The following is a 26,850-nucleotide window of genomic DNA, read 5'->3' on the forward strand; positions in this document are numbered from 1 at the left end:
CAGAAGAAATTCCTCCTCATCTCAGTCTTCAACTGGCACGCCTTAATTCTGACACACTTGCCGTCTGATCTTAGATTCTGCCACAAGGGGTAACATCCTCTCAGCATTTATCCTAACAAGCCCCTAAGAATGCTACATGTTTCAGAGAGACCAGCTCTCATTCTTCTAAACTCCACTAAGTAGGGTCCCAAAGTGTTTAATCTTTGCTCATAAGGCAATCCTTCCATGCCAAGGATCATCCTAGTGAACGATAAGTACAAAAACATTCCTGCATCTTAAAGCCATTTGAATTTAGAGATAAAATAATTTTACTGAAAATATAGCAGTGAGGGCCAAATTTGCATTATTTTGAAATTATCCAGTATTCCCACCTTCAATGTCATACAGTCAGACAGCATGGAAGCAGTTCTTTTCTTCGAGGCAGCCCATGCTGAACACAATCCCAAACTTAACTAGTCCCAACTGCCTGGTCTTGACCCATATCCCTCCAAACCTTTTCTTTCCATGTATTTATCTAAGTATAAAATGTTGTAACGGTGCCCGTATCCAACACTTGCTCAGAAAATTCATGCCACATGTGAACAATCCTCTGTGTAAAAAAAAATTGCTCATGTCTTTTTAAAATCTCTTTTCTCTAACCTTAAAATATGCCTCCTAGTCTTGAAATTCCCCCTCCTAGGGAAAGGACACTTACAATTTAACCCAATCTATGCCACTCATGATTTTATAAACCTCTGTAGAGTCACCTCTCAACCTCGTAAACTCCAGTGAAAGAAGTGCCAGCCTATCCAGCCTTCTTTATAATTCAAATCCTCCAGTCCCGGCAATATCTCTTCTCAACCCTCTCGAACTTAGTAAGATCCTTCCTATAACAGCATTGATGACTAATGTAAATGAAAATGTTTCTTTTAATCAGTGTTATTTATTAAATTGATGCCTGCAACATGTTGATTTAATTTTATGCTGTTATCATGAGCTGATTTCTAAGCAGCTTTGCGTCCAGTACACTATGAATGGCAGTTCTGAATGCAAGCCCATGGATCTTATTTTGTTTCAAAACATCACCAACACCCCCACCCCACCCCCACCCACAACCAACTTCCGTATTTCTGCACAGGTTTCCAATGGCTGACCTTAAGCAAGATCGTGGGTAATGGTTCACATTAAAATTGATGTTCAATAAAGCCTCAGGCTAGAGAAGCATAATTCTTCACTATGTGCTTCCAAAATGAACTGACAATGCTGAGATAGAAATCCCCAGCCTTAAAGTCCTGGCAACAAATCTCTGTTGCTAATTACTGTTATCTCTTGTCAGATTGCGAGCAGGAATTTGTGTCTGTTATTATCAACTGCTATGTCCATTGTTGTTTTCTATTACTCATGCTCAAAATCATATTTCCACTCACACCAACACAGAGAAGCATCGTCATAGAAGTTAATGGCTGCAAACAACATTTTCCTGAGTCTGATCACTGACTTCCCCATTTTCCACATTGATCTTTGGCTCAAGTCCAGATCTTCCAGGCTATCCTATTAACTGACAGCTTGTGTCTCATCTAGTGTCGAGTCCTCCGTGAGTGCCTCTTTCCCTCCGCCTCTTTCTCCTGACTGGATTACCCTTGTGCAAAGCTGTCAATCAATATCAAAATCTCAGTAAACCACAGGAGCAGATCACATGAATTTTAGCAGTGCATGGAAGAAATATTCCTGCATCATATTTTTAAAGGTCTGTCAATAATTTAAGCACTAAACCATTGTCATGTACATTTTACCCCTTTGAGCCCTAATTTCCCTTGGTGTTGTAAGAAGAGAATGGAAATCTTAGAATGAATTACTCACTTGTAATAGCAGCCACAGAAGTTGAGTCATTCCTGTTTTAAAAAAATGTCAAAAATATTTATTGGGTAAATATTAAATAAAAAGTCAGGACTCAATTTTAATCCTTTTTTCTCCGTTGACAATCTTCTTCCTTCAGCCTACCAATCTTTATGGTCACAGAGCCCTTGTCCCATGATCTCAGTAGCACGAGTATTTATTTCCTGCTAAATCAGAGAATTAGAGGGTAGGCATTGTGGAGGCACTGAATAGATGTGCGTTTATGTTATATTTGTGCTGAGCATTGTTTCTGAACCTCAGGTATTGTCCAGCTCTGCAAAATAAATTTAATCTTCTTCTCAACATAGTAGATTTTTTTTCTTTCTTTCTATGGTACAATAATATTACTATAGTCTATTAATTTACAAACTCAATTGCTACAGAAAAAGAAAGGGTTCAATTATTAAATGGATGTGGGTGAAAAATATGGAAACTGAAGAGGACCTGGCTTAATAAAATCACAAAGGAAATCATTCTTACCAGCATTCAGAATATACACCTTCAAATTGTACATCAGGGAGATTTTGATTGTTTAGCTTTCAATTATGGCTTAATGAACTAGCTGAGAAAATCATAGCAGTATGCATTGAAAGGATAATACATAAGAGTCTCAAGTTCCGTAAAGAATACCTTTTACAACTGTTATCTTCCTACCTGAGAATTTCTGAGAATACGACGATTAAAGAGGTGAATTGAGACTATTGAAGTTTATGGTGCAACATTGAATGTTACGAGCAAATTGTTGGCCTCCCACTGCTGCTCAAGTCAAAGCTGCTTGGATGCTGCTGTACCAAAGTTGACCAGCAGGTAGCCCCCACAGAAATGCACAACAGTGGCAGAGGTGGTGTGAGGGGAAGAAAAGAAGAAGGATTTACGGAGTAAAAGTAAAGGGAGAGAAATGGGATAGACAGCAAAAAGAAAATCAGGAGCCAAAAGGCAACAGCTATCAGGGGAGAAAGGCTGAAGGGAGAGGAATAACATTAACACTTTTCAAATAGCATTGCATTCTTGAAGGGGTGGTGATTAGCAGAGTCTAACTTTTAGAGATTACAAAGGAGCAAAAGACATGAATTTATATAGCATCTGTATAATACAGGTGTATTATTACCATGTGTTGTGTAGAATTTTGTTAAGTCTGGTGATATGACCATGGAGACAGGGTTCCTATTTACAACGAGGACCAAATGATTTATTCATTGAGCAACTAAACATATTACTAGTCTGTCACAAATATTGGTATAATCTGTACATAAGCTGATTGATGGACTGACTTTCCTGAGACATTACAATGTACAGCTGTAGTTTTTCAAGATGGATCGGCTACACGAGAGTATCACATGGCATGATGTCACACTGATATCTGTGTGACATTCAAGGTACATGCTTGCCTGATTATAGATACTTGCAATATCACAACATTCATGAACTCAGCGTGCCCCGAAGGCATTACAGTTAATTGCATAGTCACTGTGAAGTGCGGGAAGGAATAGATGGATGTCTGGGTGAAACAGAGAATCATTGCAATGTTATGTGTTTTCATGCTTTCAGGAGAGAATATGGCAATTAAAATTTCCACACGGGTAACTGTAGGAGGAACGTACAAAATTTGAGCTCCCAAGAAAAAGCTTTACGGCTTGTTGGAAGACACACAGGAGACATTGAGGGGAGCCAGAGAATTTCAAGTAAAGTGCCAAGAGCAGGATGGTGAAAGCAGGGCAAAAGGCAGCACAGTTTGCTTCAGCTTCATGTAGAGTATCAAAATGTTGAAATACCTTTGCTGAATTATATTTTTCTGTATCTTGCAATTATTAACACAGCTGCAATTAAAAAAAAAACATCCAAATGGATAACTTGAAGAATGAGTAAATTCTGTTGAGGTAACTTGACATTTCAAGATGTGCAATTTCTGTCCTAATCCCACCAATTCTATCAATTTCTTACTTGTTGCAACAGTAACCCAGAGATATCTGAAGCAAGTCTGAATGGCTTTCACAGAATGAAGCATTAAGCATGGATAAATCAAGGAATGGAAATGCAATGTTGTCAAAGCCAATGGTTGAAATACTCCAACCTCAATATCTTCCATGTGGAACAAAATCTTTGCATTCTTTCCACCTTAAAACTGTTGTTTTTAATTCTGTGTCTATGCCTCTTCATTCTATAGTTAGCAGTGTGCTTTTAACAATTCTATCCTATCCCTTCATAATGTTAGGCACTTGGGTTAAGCCATCATATAATTTCCTCTGTTGGGAAAAAAAACTCCAGTTTTCTGCAGCAAAATACTGTAAATCGTCAAAATTTCAAATGAAAACAAAAAACTGGACAAACTCAGCCCATTTGGCAGTATCTGTAAAAAGCAAAGTTTCAAGCTCATAATGACTCACTTTCAGCACAGCTTACAAATGTTACTCCATCTTCATGTTTACAGGAATATATGAATGAGGATCAGGAGTAGGCCATTTGTGCCATCAATCCTGCTCCATTATTTGGGAACATAATTACTGATTTATTTGTGAACTCCACTCCACTTTCTCAACACCGTTTGATTCTCCTGTGAATCAAAAATCTAACTCAGTCTGATAAATAGTCAATGATCCTGCCAGCACTGTTCTTTGGGGAAGAGAATTTCACAGACTAACATCCTCTGAGAAAGAAAATTCTCATCATCTTTATCTTAAATGGGAAATCCCTTTTTTATTTTACAAACGTCCTTACAAGGGAAAGCATTCTCTGAACACCCAGCCTATTAAGATCCCTCAAAAGCATATCTTTTTAAATAAGATCACCCCCTCATTCTTCTAACCTCCCACGTAAACAGGTCAAACATGACATTATAGTACAACCTTTTTACCCCAGAAATCACATTGTCTTGCTCAACGGCACATGAAGGAAGCTGTACCATTTGCTTTGACATCCTTTTTAATAGTCTTACTGAGGCACTATATCAATTCATTTCCATTACATTTCTACTCTCTATACCATGAGAGAAAAATTGCGTTCCATTAGCTTTATCTTTTATTTTAAAATGGCCATAACCTGTTGAGGTCAGCTATTCAGTTTTGAGGAAGGGTAACTTGATTTGAAATGTTAACCCTGATTTGTCTCCACAGATACCACCAGCTCCGCTGAACTTTTCCAACAATTTGTGTCTTTGTTTCTGAGGTAAGCTGTTGCTCTCTTATAAACCTGAAATCCAAATTGTTCTGGTTTTTCTCATTCAAAGTAATTAATTAATTAATTGTGGAAAAAAATTAAGGCTCTTGTAGCACAGTGGTAATGTCCCTACCTTTGGGCTTGGCAATGCAGGTTCAAACCCCACCTGGTCCAGAGTAGATTGATCAGAAAATATCTAATCCCAAAAGAATCACATAGTATAATGGGAAAGAATATTACTGAATCATGCAACACAGAACAGAACTTTCAGTCCATCAAGTCTGTACTGCCGAAATATTCTGTTACCTACACTAGTCTCACTTTCCTGTGCTAGGCCTAGAATCTTGAATGTTATGACACTTCAAGTACTTTTTTAAAAAAGGTTGAGGTATCCTGCCTCAACCATCCTCCTAGGCAGTGCATTCAGACGCCCATCATCCTCTGAGTGAAAAGTTTTTTTCCTTAAATTCCCTCTAAATCTTTTGTTTAGAAATTATGACCCCTTGTAATTGACCCGAAGGGAAAAAGCTGTTTCTGCTCACCCTGTACCTGCCTCTCATAATCTTATCAACTTCTAGGAGGTCCCTCTCAGCCTTCCCTGCTTATCCCTCTCTATTTTATAGCTAAACTGCTCCATCCCAGGTGACATCCAGGCGAATCTCCTTTGCACTCTCTTCAATGCAATCACATTTTTCCCAGGGTGTGGTTACCAGAACTATACATGGCCCTGCAGCTGTGACATTAATCTTTTAATGATAATGATGTGACTGTACCATCAACAATAAGAATGGAAGAACTGCACTCCAGAGCTGCAACCAGCCTTCTATCGATTAGAACATAAATAAAGAAGAATTTTACAGGGCTATTGCAATGTTCCAGGGAAGCACAGCACAAAGTCGAGGAACACCACCTCATTTCCCACTTAGGAACTTTACAGCCTCAAGGTCTCAATATTGAACTCCACAACTTCAGAACTGATTGCATGATGTCTGCTCTCCATTCTTCTTCTCTGATATAGAGCAGTAGCAATCTCATTAAATGAAGCAGTCTCAAATACAATCCAAGTACCGAGTGCCCAGACCCCACTATAGGCAAAATCCATGAGGGTGGAATAATGCAGGCTTGATTCCCAGCACAGTCTCGGAGATGAAAGCCAGAACACAAATCAAAATACTTCAAACTTATTAAAGCCAAATTTAATCAGGCATTATTTGTTTTTCTAACATCATATCAGTACCATGGATCCCTTTCACCCTCAGAATTATGGCTTTTAGTTTGGCATCTTCTGAATTACAACTGTGTATTTCCACTGAATTTAAACACTTTTCTTTGATTCCAAAGATTTATTCATTTATATCAACTTTCCTGTTCTTTTGTGATGTTGTTGCAGCTTCCCTTTAAATGGGGGAAATTCAGAATTAAGCTTTGGTAAAGAATAGACTTTGTATCAGTTAGAAAGCCACACTGTAAAACAGAGCCAATCCATAAGAGAGAAGGTGAGCAAATGAGAGGATTTGCAATAATTAACTGGAATTAGGTGAATGCATTTAGACTGCCCAAAAGGGAGAAATCTAACTACAAGCTTAGAATTTGAATGAATAAAATGTAAATTTACACTTGAAAACAATTGTAATAAGAATCTAAAATTCAATATGACAGCGTTCAGGGAAAATTAAGTATTGTTTGGAGCTAGTATCTCGTATACTGTCAATGAGACCGTCACCTGGGAATGCTGCAAGGTTGGTTCCATCGCAAAACAGCATCGTTGGGTAGTGAACTGTGAGCAAATGTTCCAAATGGATCTTTTGAATACAGTTGCTATCCCCTTCAGATGAATATTCATGAGTGCCAATAAAATTTCACAACAAAAACAAAACCGTATGAAAAAAATTGTTCTCATTAAAATTTCAGAAAATGTAACAGATTTTATCTGCGCTTTTTGGGGCATTTTCTAGGCAATGCAAAGAATTGTCAAATGCTTTGCGTTGCATTATTTTCACCAATTTCCCCAAGGGGGATAAAGATTTTGTTTCTGCTAATAGAACACCTACTCATTCATTATGGCTTAATAATTCAATGTTGCTCTATGTGCTACTTGTGACAACTTAATAACTTTGACAGCATCTCCTGCTTTCATCTCTGAAATGAAAACAATACCCATTTTTGAATTCAGTTCCCTCCTGCCACATTTTTTTAAGTTGCTGCTCACTCTCCAATTCAAAACTTTTGTCTTGTTGACTATATTCAAGTTAATATTCATAAATTCCATGTTTTGACAATCCTAGCATTCAATTACTGGCACAATGTTACAATTGAGATTTTCCAGTTATCTACACTGTCAAATCACTGTCCTGCAACCGTCACAGGGCATCAAAAATGTTAGCATGAGTCATAATGATATCTTAATAACTGTACTTTACATTCCATAGATCTTTATGCAGAGTGCAATACCAGCTTGACTATGTGCAGCATTGCTGTGTACTCCTACCAATTTATATTTTTATTACAACATGGATTGAGAGCAAACAAGGTAATTATTTAGGACATTGCAAAATCGATTGGTTGATATCCTTGAACATTGCAGATTATCCACTCTTTCATCTGGTCCACAATTACCTTCTCCACCATTCTGTGTCAGCAAATTTGAGGAAACTTCAATTTGTCACTGCAAACAACCAAAGTTGTAAGGCATTCTTCAAATCTCTATGTGATGGTAGTCCCCTGTCTTTTCAATGTCAAAGCCTATGTCTTTCCCCACCAACTGCTCATATTCTTCCTCTAGCCCCATTTGTGTCTAAGAAATTAATTATGCTGCAGAGCTAAATTTGGGACAAATTGTCTAATTGATAGACAACTGAAATGAAACATTTTGCACTACAAATTACTGTGTAATACCTCTCTTTTGGAGATTGTGCACTGGTCAGAATTGGAAATACAACTGAGACATGACCACTATATAATTATCTCTACCATAGATGTAATGTTACTGGACAGGTCAACCAGTGGTCTGAACTAATGTTCTATGGACATGGATTCAAATCCCACAATGGTAGTTGGGGAATTGAAATTCAACAATGAAACAGTCTGAAATATAGAGCTAAGATAATAAAGTGTAGAGCTGGATGAACACAGCAAGCCAAACTGCATCTTACGAGCTAGAAAGCTGACGTTTCAGGCAGAGATCCTTCATCAGAAAAGGGGGAGGGGCAGAGGGTTCTGAAATTAATAGGGAGAGAGGGGGTGGCGGATCGAAGATGGATAGAGAAGATAGGTAGAGAGGAGACAGACAGGTCAAAGAGGCAGGGATGGAGCCAGTAGAAGTGAGTGTAGGTGAGGAAGTAGGGAGGGGATAGGTCAGTCTGGGGAGGACAGACAGGTCAAGGGGTGGGATGAGGTTAGTAGGAAGGAAATGGGTTTGTGGCTTGAGGTGGGAGGAGGGGATAGATGAGAGGAAGAACTGGTTAGGGAGGCAGGAATGAGCTGGGCTGGTTTTGGGACGCAGTGGGGGGAGGGGAGATTTTGAAGCTTGTGAAATCCACATTGATACCATTGGGCTGCAGGGTTCCTAAGCGGAATATGAGTTGCTGTTCCTGCAACCTTCGGGTGGCATCATTGTGGCACTGCAGGAGGCCCAGGATGGACATGTCGTCTAAGGAGTGGGAGGGGGAGTTGAAATGGTTCATGACTGGGAGGTGCAGTTGTTTATTGCGAACCAAACGTAGGTGTTCTGCAAAGCGGTCCTCAAGCCTCCGCTTGGTTTCCCCAATGTAGAGGAGGCCACAACGGGAACAGCGGATGCAAGATACCACATTGGCAGATGTGCAGGTGAACATCTGCTTGATGTGGAAAGTCTTCTTGGGGCCTCAGATGGGGGTGAGGGGGGAGGTGTGGGGGCAGGTGCAGCACTTGCTGCATCAAGTGCCCGGTGTGGTGGGGTTGGAAGGGAGTGTGGAGCGGACAAGGGAGTCACGGAGAGACTAGTCCCTTCAGAAAGCAGACAAGGGTGGGGAGGGAACATGTTTTTGGTGGCAGGGTCGGATTGCAAATGGTGGAAGTGTTGGAGGATGATGCATTGGATCTGGAGGTGGGTGGGCTGGTACGTGAGGGCGAGGGAGATTCTCTTTTGGTGGTTATTGCGGGGGTAGGGTGTGAGGGAGTTGTGGGAAATGTGGGAGACACGGTCGAGGGCGTTCTCAGCCACTGCGGGGTAGGGGGATGATGCGATCCTTGGAAAATGAGGACGTCTGAGATGTATGGGAATGGAATGCCTCATCTTGGCAGCAGATGCGGCAGAGGAGAAGGAATTGGGAATAGGGGATGGTAATTTTGTAGGAAGGGTGGAAGGCGGTGTATTCCAGGTAGCTGTGGGAGTTGATGGATTTGAATTGGATATTGGTTTCTAGGTGGTTGCCCGAGATGGAGACAGAAGGGTTGAGGAAGGTGAGGGAGGTGTTAGAGATAGTCCAGGTGAACTTGAGGTTGGGGTGGAAGGTGTTGGTGAAGTGGATGAACTGTTTGAGCTCCTCGAGAGCGCACGAGGCGGCGCTAATACAGTCATCAACGTAACAGAGGAAGAGGTGGGGTTTATGGTCATTGTAGGTACGGAAGAGGGATTAGAGGCAAGGCATAGCTTGGGCCCATGCCGGTACCCATGGCCACCCTCTTTGTCTGTAGGAAGTGGGAGGAATCAAAAGAGAAGTTGTTGAGGGTGAGGGCGAGTTCGGCAAGGCAAATGATGGTGTCAGTGGAGGGGGACTGGTCAGGTTTTTGGGACAGGAAGAAACAGAGGGCCTTTAGGCCATCTGCATGGGGAATGCAGGTGTATTGGGACTGGACGCCATAGCAAAAATTAGATGTTGTGGACCGGGGAATTCGAGGTTCTGGAGGAGATGGAGGGCGTAGGTGGCATCATGGACATAGGTAGGGAGTTCTTGGACCAAGGGAGAGAAAATGGAGTCCAGATAGGTGGTGATGAGTTTGATGGGGCAGGAGCAGGCAGAGACAATGGGTCGACCAGGGCAGGCGGGTTTGTGGATTTTGGGAAGGAGATAGAAGCGGGCGGTACGGGGTTGGGGAATAATGAGGCTGGAGGCTGTGGGTGGGAGGTCACCTGAGGTGTTGAGGTTGTGGATGGTTTGGGAGATGATGGTTTGGTGCTCGGGGGTGGGGTCATGATCCAGGGGACAGTAGGAGGTGTCAGAGAGTTGGCGTCTGGCCTCAGCGATGTAAATGTCAGTGCACCATTCTACAACTGCACCTCCCTTGTCTGTGGGTTTCATGCTGAGGTTGGGATTGGAGCAGAGGGAACGGAGGGCTACATGTTCTGCGGGGGAGAGGTTGGAGTGGGTGAGAGGGGTGGAGAGGTTGAGGCGATTGATATCTCGATGGCAGTTGCAGATGAAGAGGTCGAGGGAGGCTACGAGGCCTTGCGGTGGTGTCCATGAGGAGGGCTTGTGTCGGAGGCAGGAGAAGGAGTCAGTAGAGCGAGGGTTAGATTCATAGTTAAAGTGGTAAGTGTGGAGGCGGAGGCGGTGGGAAACCTGCTCAATGTCCAAACGTGACTGGTATTCGTTGATGTATGGGTGGAGAGGGTAAACTAACCTGCATACCCTTTGTTTTGCTATCATCCATGTGCCTATCCAAGCCTCGCTTAAATGTCCCTAACATATCTAATTATGGCAGTGCATTCCATGCACCCACCACTCACGAGCTTAACTTGAAAATATCCCCTATACCTTCCTCCAAGCACCTTTAAATTATGCCCTCTCGTGATAGTCATTTCCACCCTGGAAAAAAGCCTCTGGTTATCCACTCTATCTCTGCCTCTCATCATGTACACTTCTATCAAGTCACCTCTCAACCTTCTTCGTTCCAGTGAAAAAAGCCCTAGTTTCCTCAACCTTTCCTCTTAAGGCCTGCCCTCCAGTCCAGGCTGCATCCTGGTAAATCTCCTCTGCACCCTCTCTAAAGCCTTCACATCTTTTGTATGATGAGGCGATCAGAACTGAACACAATATTCCGAGTGTGGCCTAACCAAGGTTTTATAGGGCTGCAGCTTTACCTTGTGGCTCTTAAACTCAATTCCCCTGCTAATGAAAGTCAACACATGATATACCTTTATAATCCTACCAACTTGGGTGGCAACTTTGAAGGATCAATGGACGTGGACCCCAAGATCCCTCTGTTCCTTCACACTGCCAAGAATCCTGCCATTAATGTATTCTGCATTCAAATTCGACCTTCCAAAATGAATCACTTCACACTTTTCTGAGTTGAATTCTATCTGCTACTTCTATGCACAGCTCTGCATTCCATCAATGTCCTGTTGCAACCCCACTAACCTTTGGGCCATTGGCAAATTTACTCCCCGACCCTTTCACTTCTTCATCCAAGTCATTTATAAAGATCACAAAGAGCAGAGGTCCCAGAACAGATCACTGCAGAGCACCACTGATCACCGAGCTCCAGGCTGAATATTTTCCATCTACTACCACTCTCTGTCTTCTATTGCACAGCGAATTCTGTATCCAGGCAGCCAAAATTTCCCTGAATCCCATAGCTCCTTACTTTCTGAATGAGCCTTCCACGGGGAAACTTATCAAATGCCTTGCTAAAATCCATATACACCACATCTATTGCTCTGCCTTCATTAATGTGTTTTGTCACCTCCTCAAAGAATTCAATAAGGCTTGTGAGGCATGTCCTGCCCCTCTCAAAGCAATGCTGACTATTTCTAATCAAACTATACTTTTCCAAATAATCATAAATACAGTAAGACTGATGGTCTATAATTCCCAGGATTATCCCTATTCCCTTTCTTGAACAATGGGAATAACATTTGCAACTCTCCAGTCACCTGGTACTACTGTAGTGGACAATGAGGACCCGAAGATCAGTGCCAAAGATGAAACAATCTCTTCTCTCGCTTCCCATTTACAATCTTGGGTATATCCCATCTGGCCCAGGGGACTTCTCCATCCTCATTTTTCAAAATTTCTAGCACGTCCTCCTTCCTAATATCAACCTATTCAAGCCTATCAGCCTGTTTTATGCTGTCCTCACAAACTACAAGATCCCTCTCACTGGTGAATACTGAAGCAAAGTATTTGTTAAGGACCTCCCCTACATCCTCTGACTCCATGCACAAGTTCCCTCCACAATCCCTGATCAGCCCTTCCCTCACTCTGGTCACCCGCTTGTTCGTTCATATGGTCATGACAATGAATGGAAGGGGAAGGGGAAAGGAAAGAGCAGATTGATCAAAATGAGGCCAGAGACAGATAAAGAAATGTAGGCAGATAAAGCAATGGTTGGTACTAAGTCAGGGAAGGAGATAAGATAATAATATGGTCCATAAGTAGGTGAAAATGGGTCACTGTGTTGAAAGCAGCCCATGTCATGACAGGGCCTCGGATTTGGGGGTTGGGAAAAGACATGGAAAGAAGTGCACAGGCTCTAAAATTATTGAACTCGCTATTGAATCAAGAAATTCACAGGTCCCCAAGCAGAAAATGAGATGCTGTTCTTCTAGCTTATGCTGAACTTCGTTAGGGCACTACAGCAAGCCCAATTTAGATATGCTGACCAAGGAATAGAGTGGTTTGTTGAAGTGGCAGGCAACTGGAAGCTCAGGGTCATTTTTACAGACAGAATGTAGGTGTTCTGCAAAGCAGTAAACTGGTCTGTATTTTGTGTTCCCAATACAGAGGAGACCACATTATGAGCAGAAAATACAACAGACTAGATTGAGTGGAGTAATTGATTGGTAAATCATTGCTTTACCTGGAATGTGTGTCTGGAACCTTGGATACTGAGGATGGAGGAAGTGAACAGCAAATATTGCACCTTCTGTGATAGCTTTATAACTTGGCATCAGAGGAATGCAATCAACATGTCTGGGATATGACCATTATTGCTCAACCCAAATACATCTAAATGGACACCTAGCATAGAATTTCCCACTCCTTTGTTAGGTATGGATAATTGCAAGAAAGTTGGGAAACACAGCAAACATGGAAAATTCAGGTTCTTGTATGGAGAAAACAATTCCCAGTTTTCTGTTTAAGGTTTAAATGGTGAACCCCGAATGTCATTCATTAGTGCTGACTAATTCAGTTCCATGCACTTGCATCTCATTATTAGCTAAACTCTTCTCAGCTCACCTCTACTTCCTCAAGAACTGTGATGGCACTAATTCTTGCTGGTAACTGGCAGCAGCAGCTCACTGTTTGCTTCTCCAAGCTTCCATCACGGTTATTGTGGAACTGGCCACTGGGCTCCTTACGAAAAAGTTTCAATACCTGGTCATTCTGCTGTGCACCTCAAAAAAGGATGTGTCCTCCATAACTGGCATGACAAAGCAGAGAGGGATTTCTTGAGTGTAGAGGAAAGGACAAATCAACAATAATCTTCAAAGGGTGATGAGGACATCCACGAGTGATGCATCACTGATTGTGAGAAGCCATAGATAGCTGAATTGAAACTCAATTCTGGGTTGATAGAGCTGCTTTTGGACTTCTTTTCTCGTGTCACTTTCTGTGAGCTACATGGCAAATGGCTTCTGGCCAGTCCAAAGTACATTTGGACCTGGTTATTTTTAACTTGTTTGAACTTTTCTATTGCTGAATAAATGTTTTCTTATCCATATGATTCCATTTTTGGTTATCTTTGGATAATCCCACTTTCAAATATCGACACTTTACAGATCCTCCTCATCATGAGAAAGCAGCAGGCAATAAGATACTAATATTTGACGATACTGAGTTCAGGTGACTTTTAGTCTTCAGTCAGCATATGTTATCAGAGTATTGTGCAATAAAGTCTCTCATGATAGGTAGCAGGTTGGCAGCAATCCTGATACACCTTCCTTTCACTCTTTGGTTATTGATTAACCTGCAATGCTTAAACTCTGCCTAACCTGTGAGAGGCTGTGCAGTTTCTCTCACCATGAAGGAGCCTGGACAAGCAAACTTACCATTGAATGAAAGTGCACTAGTTTGAAAAGCTGCTAGAAAAGAAAAATGAACCTTCAGAGGGGTGTGGAACCATTGATTCCATAATTTCTCTCACAAGGTGGGTTAAGTGTGTCATGATTTGTACAGAGCAGAGCTTGCTATAATCCCTGTACATAACTTCCAGCCTCTGTGTTTGCGGTTTAAAGTGTAATGCCTATGCTGCAGCCATCGACATTACAGTTCAAGGATCTATGACATTGGAGGCAATCCACAGTAATGTGATTTGTGAGAAATAAGCAATGTTTGTGTCTATTACATTTTCTTTCTTGTTTATGTCTCAAAGGGTGAAACTTCAAGTCTGACAGCAACAAAGACAGTAAAGCAGATATTTTAAAAATGCAATGAAGTTACATTTAAAGAAGTGCAAGCAACTTTCAAATGATGTGCCAACCAAACCACCTATATCTTTTGTTTCCACTAGTACATCCAAGTACAATCCCCACTTCCTCTACTCCAGCTGTGGATGCCTCTCTGTAGTTAGCGCTTTTGGTTTGAAAGGCTTGTCTGGTCCTGTCTGAAATAATTAGATCTAAAAGGCCAAGATCTGCGGATATTGTCCTGTCTAGACGCAGGCTCACCTCGGTTTAGACTTTTGCAGGCTTTAGCACCTCAGACACTGGAGATATCCCTGTTGGCCGCCTCCTACTCCTTGTGGAGGCCTTCTGGCACATTCTGTCTCACTAAAAGGATGGGGTAACTGGAGTAAGGGCATGATTCCTTATCCCTATCTCACCCTACCATTGGTGCTGAGCACCTATGGCAATGGACTGTAGATTCATGCACGTATCCAGCAGACAGAATACTGGACCGATGTCACTACAGTGACAACCAACTTGTCCATGAAGGCAGTGAAATGCACAGATACTGGAATCAGCACTGTATCAATAACATCAGTTGTCTCTTCCATCCTTTAATTCAGTATGCCAGCTAGCTGTAACCAGCCTGTCTGAGGTTCCTGTGCCAGTCTACATATGTTGAAGTCATTAATGGCCGAGGCCAGGGGATTATTTTCTGTCCGGAGCTAAGCAGGTGTCTGGTATCTGGCAATCCTCTGACGGCCTCTGACTGGTGCTTATTCCGCATTCAGCTGTGGAAATTTATCAATGCTCACCACATTTTGCTCCCAAGTTTAAGCTATATAGAGAAACCATGGAGGAGAAAGTATCTGAGCTGGTAGAAGGTGCTGGCGAAAGCTTTGCCTCAGTGCATGCTCAGAGGTTCAGTGTCTCTTATAGTGGAGGTTCTCTGGGTGCAGTTAATGTTTGTATGAGAGAAGAAAGGAAAGGACTTGTGTAACAGGAATAAAAGGTTGTGCAGGTTTACAATGGGTTTGTTTGGTGGTAATGAGAAAGCAGCACAATGCAGTCCAATGAAGGTCATTCAGTTGGGTACCGATTGATGTTTCCGCATCCATACATGAGCAATCAAGTTCGTGTCTGACCATATCTAATACCCTCTCATCATATGGAGTGCAGAACTTTTAAATACAGTTGTATTTACTCAAAAAGGAAGCACTAGTACAATGTTGGTATGAAGGATAACTTTGAAGTTAATACTGATTAAAATGAATCATTATCCATATCCAGTTGACACAGGTGCTTGCCTGTTTTCATGATGGGTGTTTTAAACAGTGGCGACTGCAGCAACCATGATAAAGCTGTATAGATAGCTAATAAAGCTACCACTCATCATTCCCCTCCATAGCCAGTACTCCATGACAATCTATAGGATGCTCCACAGTCATTTACTAAGTGTCCTTCAACAGGTCCCAGCTCTATAAAAACAGAACAAGGGCAGCAATGTCATGAGAACAACATTAAGGCTCTCTCATTCCTGATTGAGTCAAATGTTTGTGCTCCTACAGATACAACTTCTCATTGCTTGTTGGAACAGTTTTGGAGATGCATTTGCTATGTCCTCAAATGACCTCCGTTTGTTGAAATGGAGTTTGGAATCTTTCTTAATGCCAACATCTTTTGTAAACACACAACATTCATTTGCAGAGGGAACCATCATCTCCATCCCTCTCCTAGCCCAAGACTTCCCTTATCCCAAAATGTAGAATTGGGAGAGATAGCTCTTCTCACTTAGCACAAGTAGTTGCTTGTGAATGATGGCCCTCAATGAGCTGCTTCAACGCTGCCTCTCACTTCAGCCCCACTGTTCCTATTTTCTTCCACCATGGCTCTGCCTTGTTCTACCTATCCAGGTCAAAATTGTGCTTCAATTCTGGTTCCATAGAATTAAAATAAGAAAAAAAGAATAGCCCTAATAAAAAGCTAACAACAAGCCTGTTAATGGATTTAAGTGGCCAACTGCAAACTGTGAGTCGGTTGAAACTTGCCACATTTTCCAATGCTACCTTTTAAACTAGAGCAAGATGTTTTGTGATAATAAAATGTGAGGCTGGATGAACACAGCAGGCCAAGCAGCATCTCAGGAGCACAAAAGCTGACGTTTCGGGCCTAGACCCTTCATCAGAGAGGGGGATGGGGTGAGGGTTCTGGAATAAATAGGGAGAGAGGGGGAGGTGGACCGAAGATGGAGAGAAAAGAAGATAGGTGGAGAGAGTATAGGTGGGGAGGTAGGGAGGGGATAGGTCAGTCCAGGGAAGACGGACAGGTCAAGGAGGTGGGATGAGGTTAGTAGGTAGGAGATGGAGGTGCGGCTTGGGGTGGGAGGAAGGGATGGGTGAGAGGAAGAACAGGTTAGGGAGGCAGAGACAGGTTGGACTGGTTTTGGGATGCAGTGGGTGGGGGGGGGAAGAGCTGGGCTGGTTGTGTGGTGCAGTGGGGGAAGGGGACGAACTGGGCTGGTTTAGGGATGCAGTTGGGGAAGGGGAGATCTTGAAACTGGTGAAGTACACATTGATACCATTAGGCTGCAGGGTTCCCAGGCGGAATATGTGTTGCTGTTCCTGCAACCTTCGGGTGGCATCATTGTGGCACTGCAGGAGGCCCATGATGGGCAAATCATCTAAAGAATGGGAGGGGGAGTGGAAATGGTTTGCGATTGGGAGGTGCAGTTGTTTGTTGTGAACTGAGCGGAGGTGTTCTGCAAAGCGGTCTCCAAGCCTCCGCTTGGTTTCGCCAATGTAGAGGAAGCCGCACCGGGTACAGTGGATGCAGTATACCACATTGGCAGATGTGCAGGTGAACCTCTGCTTAATGTGGAATGTCATCTTGGGGCCTGGGATAGGGGTGAGGGAGGAGGTGTGGGGACAAGTGTAGCATTTCCTGCGGTTGCAGGGGAAGGTGCCGGGTGTGGTGGGGTTGGAGGGCAGTGTGGAGCGAACAAGGGAGTCACGGAGAGAGTGGTCTCTCCGGAAAGCAGACAGGGGTGGGGATGGAAAAATGTCTTGGGTGGTGGGGTCGGACTGTAAATGGCGGAAGTGTCGGAGGATGATGCGTTGTATCCGGAGGTTGGTAGGGTGGTGTGTGAGAACGAGGGGGATCCTCTTTGGGCGGTTGTGGCGGGGGCGGGGTGTGAGGGATGTGTTGCGGGAAATACGGGAGACGCGGTCAAGGGTGTTCTTGATCACTGTTGGCGGGGGCGGGGTGTGAGGGATGTGTTGCGGGAAATCCTCTACTTTGGGGAAATCAAGCGGAGGCTTGGGGACCGCTTTGTAGAACACCTCCGCTCAGTTCGCAACAAACAACTGCACCTCCCAGTTGCAAACCATTTCCACTCCCCCTCCCATTCTTTAGATGACATGTCCATCATGGGCCTCCTGCAGTGCCACAATGATGCCACCCGAAGGTTGCAGGAACAGCAACTCATATTCCACCTGGGAACCCTGCAGCCTAATGGTATCGATGTGGACTTCACCAGTTTCAAGATCTCCCCTTCCCCAACTGCATCCCTAAATCAGCCCAGTTCGTCCCCTCCCCCCACTGCACCACACAACCAGCCCAGCTCTTCCCCCCCACCCACTGCATCCCAAAACCAGTCCAACCTGTCTCTGCCTCCCTAACCGGTTCTTCCTCTCACCCATCCCTTCCTCCCACCCCAAGCCGCACCCCCATCTACCTACTAACCTCATCCCACATCCTTGACCTGTCCGTCTTCCCTGGACTGACCTATCCCCTCCCTACCTCCCCACCTATACTCTCTCCACCTATCTTCTTTACTCTCCATCTTCGGTCCGCCTCCCCCTCTCTCCCTATTTATTCCAGTTCCCTCTCCCCATCCCCCTCTCTGATGAAGGGTCCAGGCCCGAAACGTCAGCTTTTGTGCTCCTGAGATGCTGCTTGGCCTGCTGTGTTCATCCAGCCTCACATTTTATTACCTTGGAATCTCCAGCATCTGCAGTTCCCATTATCTCTGATACTATGAGGGATTTTATTACACAGCTCTGGGGCAGGTGGAACTTGAACCCAGGTGTCCGAGTCCAGGTGTAGGTACGCTACCACTGCACCACAACAGCACCTATAGAGTGGTCCTTACTGTTTTTAAAAATTTAACTTATTTTTGCATCAACCTATTCAGAGATGTTACTTTCGCACCTGTGTAGCAGCTGGGGCTTGACCCCATACCTTCCTGTTCAGGGGTAGAGTCTCTACCTTTGCACCACAGGGTTGATCAGTTTACCATAGATGCACATTTATGATTAATATGAGCTGGTTTTTTTCCACCCCCAAAATTAGAAGGAACTGTCATCCATTATTTTTGTATTGTGAAGGAAAAGCAAGATTCAGGAAAAAGTTTAACCAAGCTCCAAAGTACAAATCTTCTGAATGAATTTAATCAATAGATACTCTCCTATTAGCTGAGTTCGGATATATTGACATCCCTCAAGCCCAGTTAATACCTTAGCTATCCCAGGTGATGGATTTGTAGCAAGAGGTTCAGGCCTATTAAAAACAGGTATTAATAAAACATAGATAATAAAATGTGAGGCTGGATGAACACAGCAGGCCCAGCAGCATCTCAGGAGCACAAAAGCTGACGTTTCGGGCCTAGACTCTAACTCTCATGACAGCATTCTCAATTATATGAATAAAAAGTCAAAAAGGTAAATAAGAACAGCTAGCAATTATATAAGCCAACTGCTGTCAGACAATTCTATTCAGCAAAATGGACCACAGTCAGTCAATAGAGGGAAACCTACTTTAGTTTTCAGTTAAACTGCCTCTTATTCCTACTGTGCCCTATATCATCCACCCCAAAGTAATTGCATCCAGGTTTCTGTTGTCAAAGCACTGAATTTATGAATTTAAAATGGTTTGGGCAACAGGAGAACGTTCATTAAAACAAAAGTGTGACAGGCTTCAAATGAAAGCAGAAATGCAAGGATATGAAGGAGTATAAAATAAGTCAACCTATGTTTCTACACCAGAGATTAAGGCAGTGCTCAGTAACTTGTAACTGACCACCTCTGAAGTGCTCAACTGAACAAAAAGTCATTCCAAATAATCTAGGTAGTATGTCCCACAGAGAGTAGCATGTAGAATTGCCAGTTACACTCCATCACGCTATTTAACAAGACCATTTGCTGACAGATGTGTTTGAAAACATATGTCTTTTAACAAATTCTGTGTTGTAGGTAAAGAAAAATCGGCAATAAAATGCAAAAAAAGAAGAAAGAGCTGTGTTCTTTCAAGTGATAATAGTTTAACACGTAAATCTTCACGCATTAAGCTCTTTACTGGGTAATTTTGAATTCTTTTGATCAGGAATGGTATCTTAGCTCAAAGACGTTCTTTTGTCAATGCCTAATCTATGATCCAGTTGTATTTGTTAGATAACCCAACCTAAATACAGACATCCTCATGCTTTGAATGTGGTTCAGCCAGAGGGGGAAAAAATCCAATAAAAGCAAGGAAAACGTCATTAGAAATATTTCTTTGAATTATCAGGCAATAGTGAGTTGGTGTCTTGGTGCAGCCATTGTACTATGAAGCACACCTTCAGCACTGGTCTGCACAAGACAGCACAGAGATCAAACTAGTACAATAAAATGTAATCTCTAAAACATAACATACGGCATGATATGTGATCAGTATCAAGTGATATTGAAAATGTGCTCTTAATTCTTTGCAAAATGGCACCTTAAGACAAACAATATCTTGTTCAATTCAGAAGTATAATTTCTCTGGTGGATAATAGAGTGTGGATAATTGCTCTATAAAATACTAAAATTAATATCTGATAATTTACTAATTCACATACTAGTAAATGTATTTTCTGAAGTTTGAGAAAGACAATCACTTCTTTGAGTGCGCAGACATGGGCTTCAACATCCCAATATGAAAAGACACATCCTCCAGGTTCATAACAACTGATATTGAAATTGTTCATTTCTTGAGCTAGGTTTTCTTCCACATGATGATAAGAGATAGAAAATTCTTCATTGATACCATTCCCAGATTATAAATTTCATGGTTACATATGGAGCAAAGTTGCTTTTACTCTGTTTCAAAGTCAGTAAATAACATCATGCTTTGACTCAAATACATATTTTATGATCTTTGACAGCAATAAGACTGTAAAAAAAGAAAACAAATAGGAAATAGGAATAGCCCCTTGTGCCTGTTGCGCCATTCAGTGAGATCATGGCTGATCTCCGTCTCTCACCAAGAATGGAATTTTTGTGTCAGTTATCATCAAATTAGGAGCCATTTCACTGATAAGGTTAGGAAGAGCAGTTCTTCTATCTATACTTTCCAAATATGCTGTCTTTTGAGCTTGAAGGTTGCTTGTTTCCAAAAAACTATAGATCTCCAGAGATAACTAAAGTTGAAATTAAAGACTTCCTTTAACAGAGTCCTATTTGCCAACTTGCCACTTGATCATCAATTTTATAGGACGTTTACTTCAGTTGAATAGCACACTCATTTCTACCAAGTTCTAGAGGAATTTGCAGGGGCGATGGCCTAGTGGCATTATTGTCAATCCAGAGAGCCAGATAATGTTCTGGAGACCTGGGCTCAAATCCCACCATGGCAGATGGTAGTATTTGAATTCAAAAAATATCTGGAACTAACAGTCTAATGATGACTGTGAACCCATTGTCAATTGTTAGGAAAACCCATCTGGTTCACTAATATCCTTCATGGAAGGAAACTGCCATCCTTACCTGGCCTGGCCTACATGTGACTCCAGACCGACTGCAATGTGGTTGACTCTAAACTGGCCTCTTTGCAATAAATGCTGCCTGGCCAGTGATGACGTCATCCAGTGAATGAATAATAATAAAAAAAAAATCCCTCACTGGAAGATAGTATTCATGAACATAAGACAGGAAACTTGTTGCACTGGCAAACTATAAAGGAAATGCCAAGAAAGTAGAAAACGTCAGGCAAGTGAAAAAGAAATCATGTCCTTATTACAGAAACTGAAATTGCTGGCATAACTCAGCAGGCCTTACAGCACCTGTGGGAAGAAAGCAGAGTTAACGTTTCAAGTCCTGTAACTCCACCAGAACTGATAGCAGCTAGGAAAAAGTGGTACATATGCTGAAAAGTAGATTGCGGGATGGCAGAGTGGGGTGGGGTTTGAGGGGAGGAGGAATGGGGAAGGGAAAGGCAAGAGGTTAGGTAGAGTTGGAGTCCAAAGAAAATATCAAAATATGACATGGGTAGGTAGACAAGGGCATTATGAATGGCAGGTCAGGACAGAAGGGAAGTTGAATAAGTGATATGAAAGCTGAAGAGTAGAAGAGAATGGTTAGTGTTTTTTAAAAGCAAACTGCATTAAATGATAAAAGGCCTGAGAGCAGTGAACATAGGTTAGCTGTTTCATCATGGGATTGGGTGTGGGGAGGTTGTGTGAAAAACAGGGGATGGAATCAGATTCTAAAGTTATAGAACTTGATGTGGAGTCCCAGAGGCTGCAGGGTCCCCATGTGGTAAATGAGATGTTGGTCTTTGAACTTGCACTGAGGTTCACTGGAACACTGCAGCAGGCCTGAGGCAGAGACGTTGACATGGAAACAAGGTGGCAAGTTGAAATGGCAGGCAACCAGAAGCTCAGGGTACTTTTCACAGAGATAACATAGGGTGCTACAAAGTGGTCACTAGTTCTGGGTTTCATCTCCGCAGTGTAGATGAAATCACAGTGATCAGCAAATACAAATTAAGAGACAAGATTGTCCTTTTTACATTGGGACACAAAGAGACTAGCCTACTTCCAACTGATCCAACATTTCAAACAGTTGAACCAATTTCAAAATTTGAAAAAGTTAGAAGTTGTTTATTTTTTTCCCTATTGATTAATTGTCATTTATATAAATGATTAGGATGTGAACATAAGAGGTGTGGTTAGCAAGTTTGCAGGTGACACCAAAATTGGAGGTGCAGTGGACAGTGAAGAAGGTTACCATAGAGTACAATGGAATCTCAATCAAATGAGCCAGGAGGCGAGGAGTGGCAATTGGAGTTTAATTTTGATAAATGTGAGGTGCCGCACTGTGGAAAGAAAATCAGGGCTGGGCTGATGCACTTAATGGTAAGGTCCTGCTGAACAAAGAGACCTTGGAGGGCAGGTTCATAGTTCCTTGCAAGGGGAGTTGCAGATAGATAGGATCTTGAAGGAGGCATTTGGTATGCTTGCCTTTATTGGACAATGCATTGAAAATAAATGCCAGGAGGTCACATTGTAGTTGTACAGGACTTTGGTGAGGCCACTTTTGGAATACTGCATGCAATTCTAGTCACCTGCTACAGGAAGGCTGTTGTAAGACTTGAAAGGGTTCAGAAAAGGTTTACAAGGATGTTGCCAGGGTTGGAGGGTTCGAGCTATAGGGAGAGACTGCTTAGGCTGGGGCTATTTTCCCTGGAGGGTCAGAGGTTGAGGGGTGATCTTACAGTGGCTTACAAAACCATGGCGGGGGGGGGGGGGGGGGCATGGATAGGGTAATTAGACAAAGTCTTTCCCCTGGGATAGTCAAAATACTCGAGATGGTACAGGTTTAAAGTGAGAGGTGAAAGATTAAAGTGGACCTAAGGAGCAACTTTTTCATGTAGAGGGTGGTGCATGTATGGGACGAGCTGCCAGAGGAAGTGGAGGAAGCTGGTTGAATTACAACATTCAAAAGATATCTGGATGGGTATATGGATTGGAAGGCTTTTGAGAGGTATGGGCCAATGTTAGCAAGTTGGGCTAGATTTATTTAGGATATCTGGTTGGCATGGGCGAGCTGGGCAAAAGGGTCTGTTTCTGTGCTGCGCGTGTCTATGACTCCATGACTCTAAATATACCCAGTTAGCTGGTCTGTAATTCTGTACTTCAACTGTGTCAATGTTCTCTTCAGGACATAAAAAGCAAATAGGTTTATCTTTTCACATTATGGTGTTTATTCACATCCAAGTCTGTTATATTGAACTTGTGCAAGGTAGGGTTAATTCTATGATCTGTGTGGCATGTAGAATAGCTAGACACGGTAATAGTTTTGAAATGGTTAATGCTGGCAATGACTAATGATTTCATTCAGTCTTAGATGGGGAAAATCAGTACAACATCTTTGGATTTTGAAGAATACAGATGTGTCATCTGTGTCTTCTAATAGTCTGAGAGACAAATCTAACTGGCTAATATAAATTGAACTTCATTGTTTTCATTCAAAAATATCAAAATTTACAAAAAAATCCTTTTAAGACTCATAAATGGTTCTCTTACTATGCAAACCAAAATACCCAGTCAAGCTCAGAGGAATTGTGCCATACCCGTGTTTCTACTCCCAAGTAGCAGAGTTTTATGAAGAAACCCTGAGTGGATAGTCTGTGATTTTCTACCCATTAATTTGAATGCTAAATGTTGCTGGCCCCAATTAGATGTAGGCCTGTTGATTTTATAAAAAGATAACTGAGCATTTAGTATGTATACCCATGTAGGTGTAATTCAACACTGGGGTAAATTTTCATCATTGCCTCTGTCAGATTACCGACCAAGTGTAAATAGCCCACTCATTGTGGAGCCTACCAAATTCTATTCCATTGAATTAATGCAACTATAGTAACGTACCTCACTATATGTTAGATTGCAAGAGGCAAGGTTGTGATTCCAAAGAAGTGACTCCAAGGCTGTAACTTCATTTAGAATCTTGTAGGTACAAAACCCACTCCTTCAAAAGAAATCTAAAATTGTCTGTGCAGATTCTTTCAAAGAATGACCACTTCTTCCTCACATACAAGTTATTTACTCTTTGGAGGAGACTGAATATTTAAAGAACATATCTCGAGTCTTCTTTTTACCAAAATAAATAATAGATTCTATAGCCTCTTCCTATAACCTAGATGCTGTATGCAGGAAATCAGCAGAATTTCTTTTCTTTGAATTACCACTAATATTTATATATCCCGCTGCTACAAAATTTCCACACCGTAGGGATTCTATGATTTTAAATACTACAAATAGTGCCACAGGCAAAAGTGTACCAATACCTCCTGAAAGTTTATTAACATCAAGTTCCTTGCTTACCTTTCAGGCCATATCATTGCACAAAATATGATTGCCTTTCTTTTTACCGTTATACACTTTGGTATTGATTTCTTTCTGCTATTCACCAGTATCTGAACATCCTTGTCCTATGATGCATCCTATAGACAAGAGTATTTATTTCTCTCCTGTTTATTTCCAGTTTGTTCCTCACTCTGCATTTGTATAATGCCATTTGTTACTCACCAGCGCACAGTCATTGTTTATCCAGGTCGTTCAATTAACTAATCGTATTGGTTCTCCTACATATTCATTCTCATCAGCAAACCTGGACAGCTTTGCTTCATTCTCCAGCTCCACACTTCAAAGAATAATGGCTTAAAGGCTGATCCTCAGTACACCATATTAGTGCTCACTTGGCAAATATAGATGCAATTTTATCCACAAACACCTGTAACTACTTTGCAATATACTCTCTAATATAAATTCCTGCTCTGTGGGTCTGGGAGGGAATCCGTTTGGAGGGCTGGAGTGGATTCAAATGGGGTGAATGGCCTGGTTCCATACTACAGGGATTCGAAGTTTCACAACATCTTTCCGATAACAGGGAGACTAGAATTGCATGCAGTATTCCAAAAGTTAAGATTGCAGAGGCAATTTTGGTTCTGGTAACTGCAACATACAAAGATCTACTTCTAGAGGTTGTAAGATTTGGTAAGAATTTAGCAAGAATAACTTGCCATCAGGTTGGGAGATTGGGGAGTGGGGTGGGGAGCAAGTGACATTATTGGTATTATAATATCTTCCTTGTTCCTTTGGTTTGAATAAGTTATGGGCAAATATATCATCTGATTTTACTTCAAGGTAATGAAGAAGAAATATTGAAGGTACTGAAAACATCACCAAGGACAGCACAATCAGTTCCTTAGAGAGGGATCAGCAGTTACTATGGGGACTTAATGAATCCATACAGCAGACTATCAGCTATGGCCAAATATCCAGGGATTTCACATCAGATGGACTCGGAGATCTAATAATCACATAGTGACAAGACTCTCAGTCTCACAAACATGTAAAATAGTGCTTCAGTAACTTAAATTTGTCCAAATCATAACTAAATCAGAAATTTAACTTAAGAAAATGAATAATTATAAATGATAATAGTTTAAGCTTTTTTCAGTTAGGAGACACTGGTTATCTTGTGCAAATTCTCATAATGGGAGCTTGAAAGAATTATATTTTTTGGCCCAATCTCTATAGAATTTCAAAACAATGGAAGATTTCAGTTAATTTCTTAATTCTTTCTCCAAATCAATTGTCTAGTATTTTTTTGAGAATTAAAAGAAATGTGCTGCAAGTATACATTTGAAACATTTTTACATTAACTTGATGTCCCTTTCTTATTTGGCCAAAGAAAATAAGTATATTCAGTTTGTATTGGTGAGATTTTAATTCACATTAAAAGCCTTGCCAATCCCCACAATGCATTGAATTTAAGTGATTGCTGTAATCATGTTTGACAGGAACTTCTGGTAACAAGGAATACACTTTTAAAGTTAAAGAAAATATCATCAGCATATTAGGTTACTGTATGTTTTTAATTGTGGGGAGAATACCCAGAAAGATGATTATTTATTAAGCAGGTACTTTAAAAATATACTTTCAAGTACAAAGTTCAAACTTGTAAGTAAACAGACGTTATTTCTCAACAGAATGGTTTACGGTTGCTTCTGGTTTGAATATTATGAATGTTTTGGAATCTGATAGGACTACAGCAACATTGTATTATTTACTTTGCTTCTTCTTTATTAATGTCCATTCTGCCATTGATCAATGTCACTACTCCAAAGATTGATAATGAACAGAAACACCATTATTGGAAAGTGTTATGATCAGCATTTATTTAGATACTGCTTTCCAACCATGAAGTAGGCACACTGTGGTTCAAGGCAATTTGCAAAACCCAACCCTCTTCCAGTCAATGTAGAACATCTACACATGCTCATTTGTAACCCTCAGTGCAAGAGCACTTTATTGAACAAGCTTTTGGTTGACCAGCGACATTATCATCATTCCTCTGGTCTTATTCAAAAGCTGCTGCTACATTCTAGCAACACATTTACACGATGCTTGCTTAGCAATCCTTCGCTTTTCAATGCTGTTCTGAGAGGAGTGTAGAATCATCAAGGGAAAAGATTTAACTTTTACAGCATTGCGCTTAATTCACTAACATGGCTAAAACAAGAATCTGACCAAGTTCAATTTTTTCACCAAACTGCTCTCTAGATTCAGCCAACAAAATTAATCCACACTGAACAATTCAGCAGAGTACAATAGCTACAAGCTAGTTACAGAGACAGGGATGTTAGCTGCATACCAATGACCTGCTAGTACTGCATTCTTACAAAACTCCACATTATTTAAAAAAAAA

General features: G+C 41.7%; 1 protein-coding gene across 2 annotated transcripts in view; it reads right to left on the reverse strand.

Moving 5' to 3' along the window:
* Window positions 1-26,850, reverse strand: part of LOC125461583 (cadherin-4-like) — a 657,666-nt gene that overhangs the window by 362,054 nt on the left and 268,762 nt on the right. The window contains exon 1 of one of the 2 annotated variants that reach the window (XM_059652819.1): window positions 1,840-1,856. The exons of the other annotated variant lie outside the window; for it this stretch is intronic. Within the exon in view, the coding sequence (XP_059508802.1) occupies window position 1,840 (1 nt within the window). The 5' untranslated portion in view covers window positions 1,841-1,856. Of the gene's footprint in view, window positions 1-1,839; window positions 1,857-26,850 lie in introns of those variants that run through there. 2 annotated transcript variants of the gene reach the window in all.

Source organism: Stegostoma tigrinum, chromosome 19 (genome assembly GCF_030684315.1).
Source record: "Stegostoma tigrinum isolate sSteTig4 chromosome 19, sSteTig4.hap1, whole genome shotgun sequence".
Classification (NCBI taxonomy): Eukaryota; Metazoa; Chordata; class Chondrichthyes; order Orectolobiformes; family Stegostomatidae; genus Stegostoma; species Stegostoma tigrinum.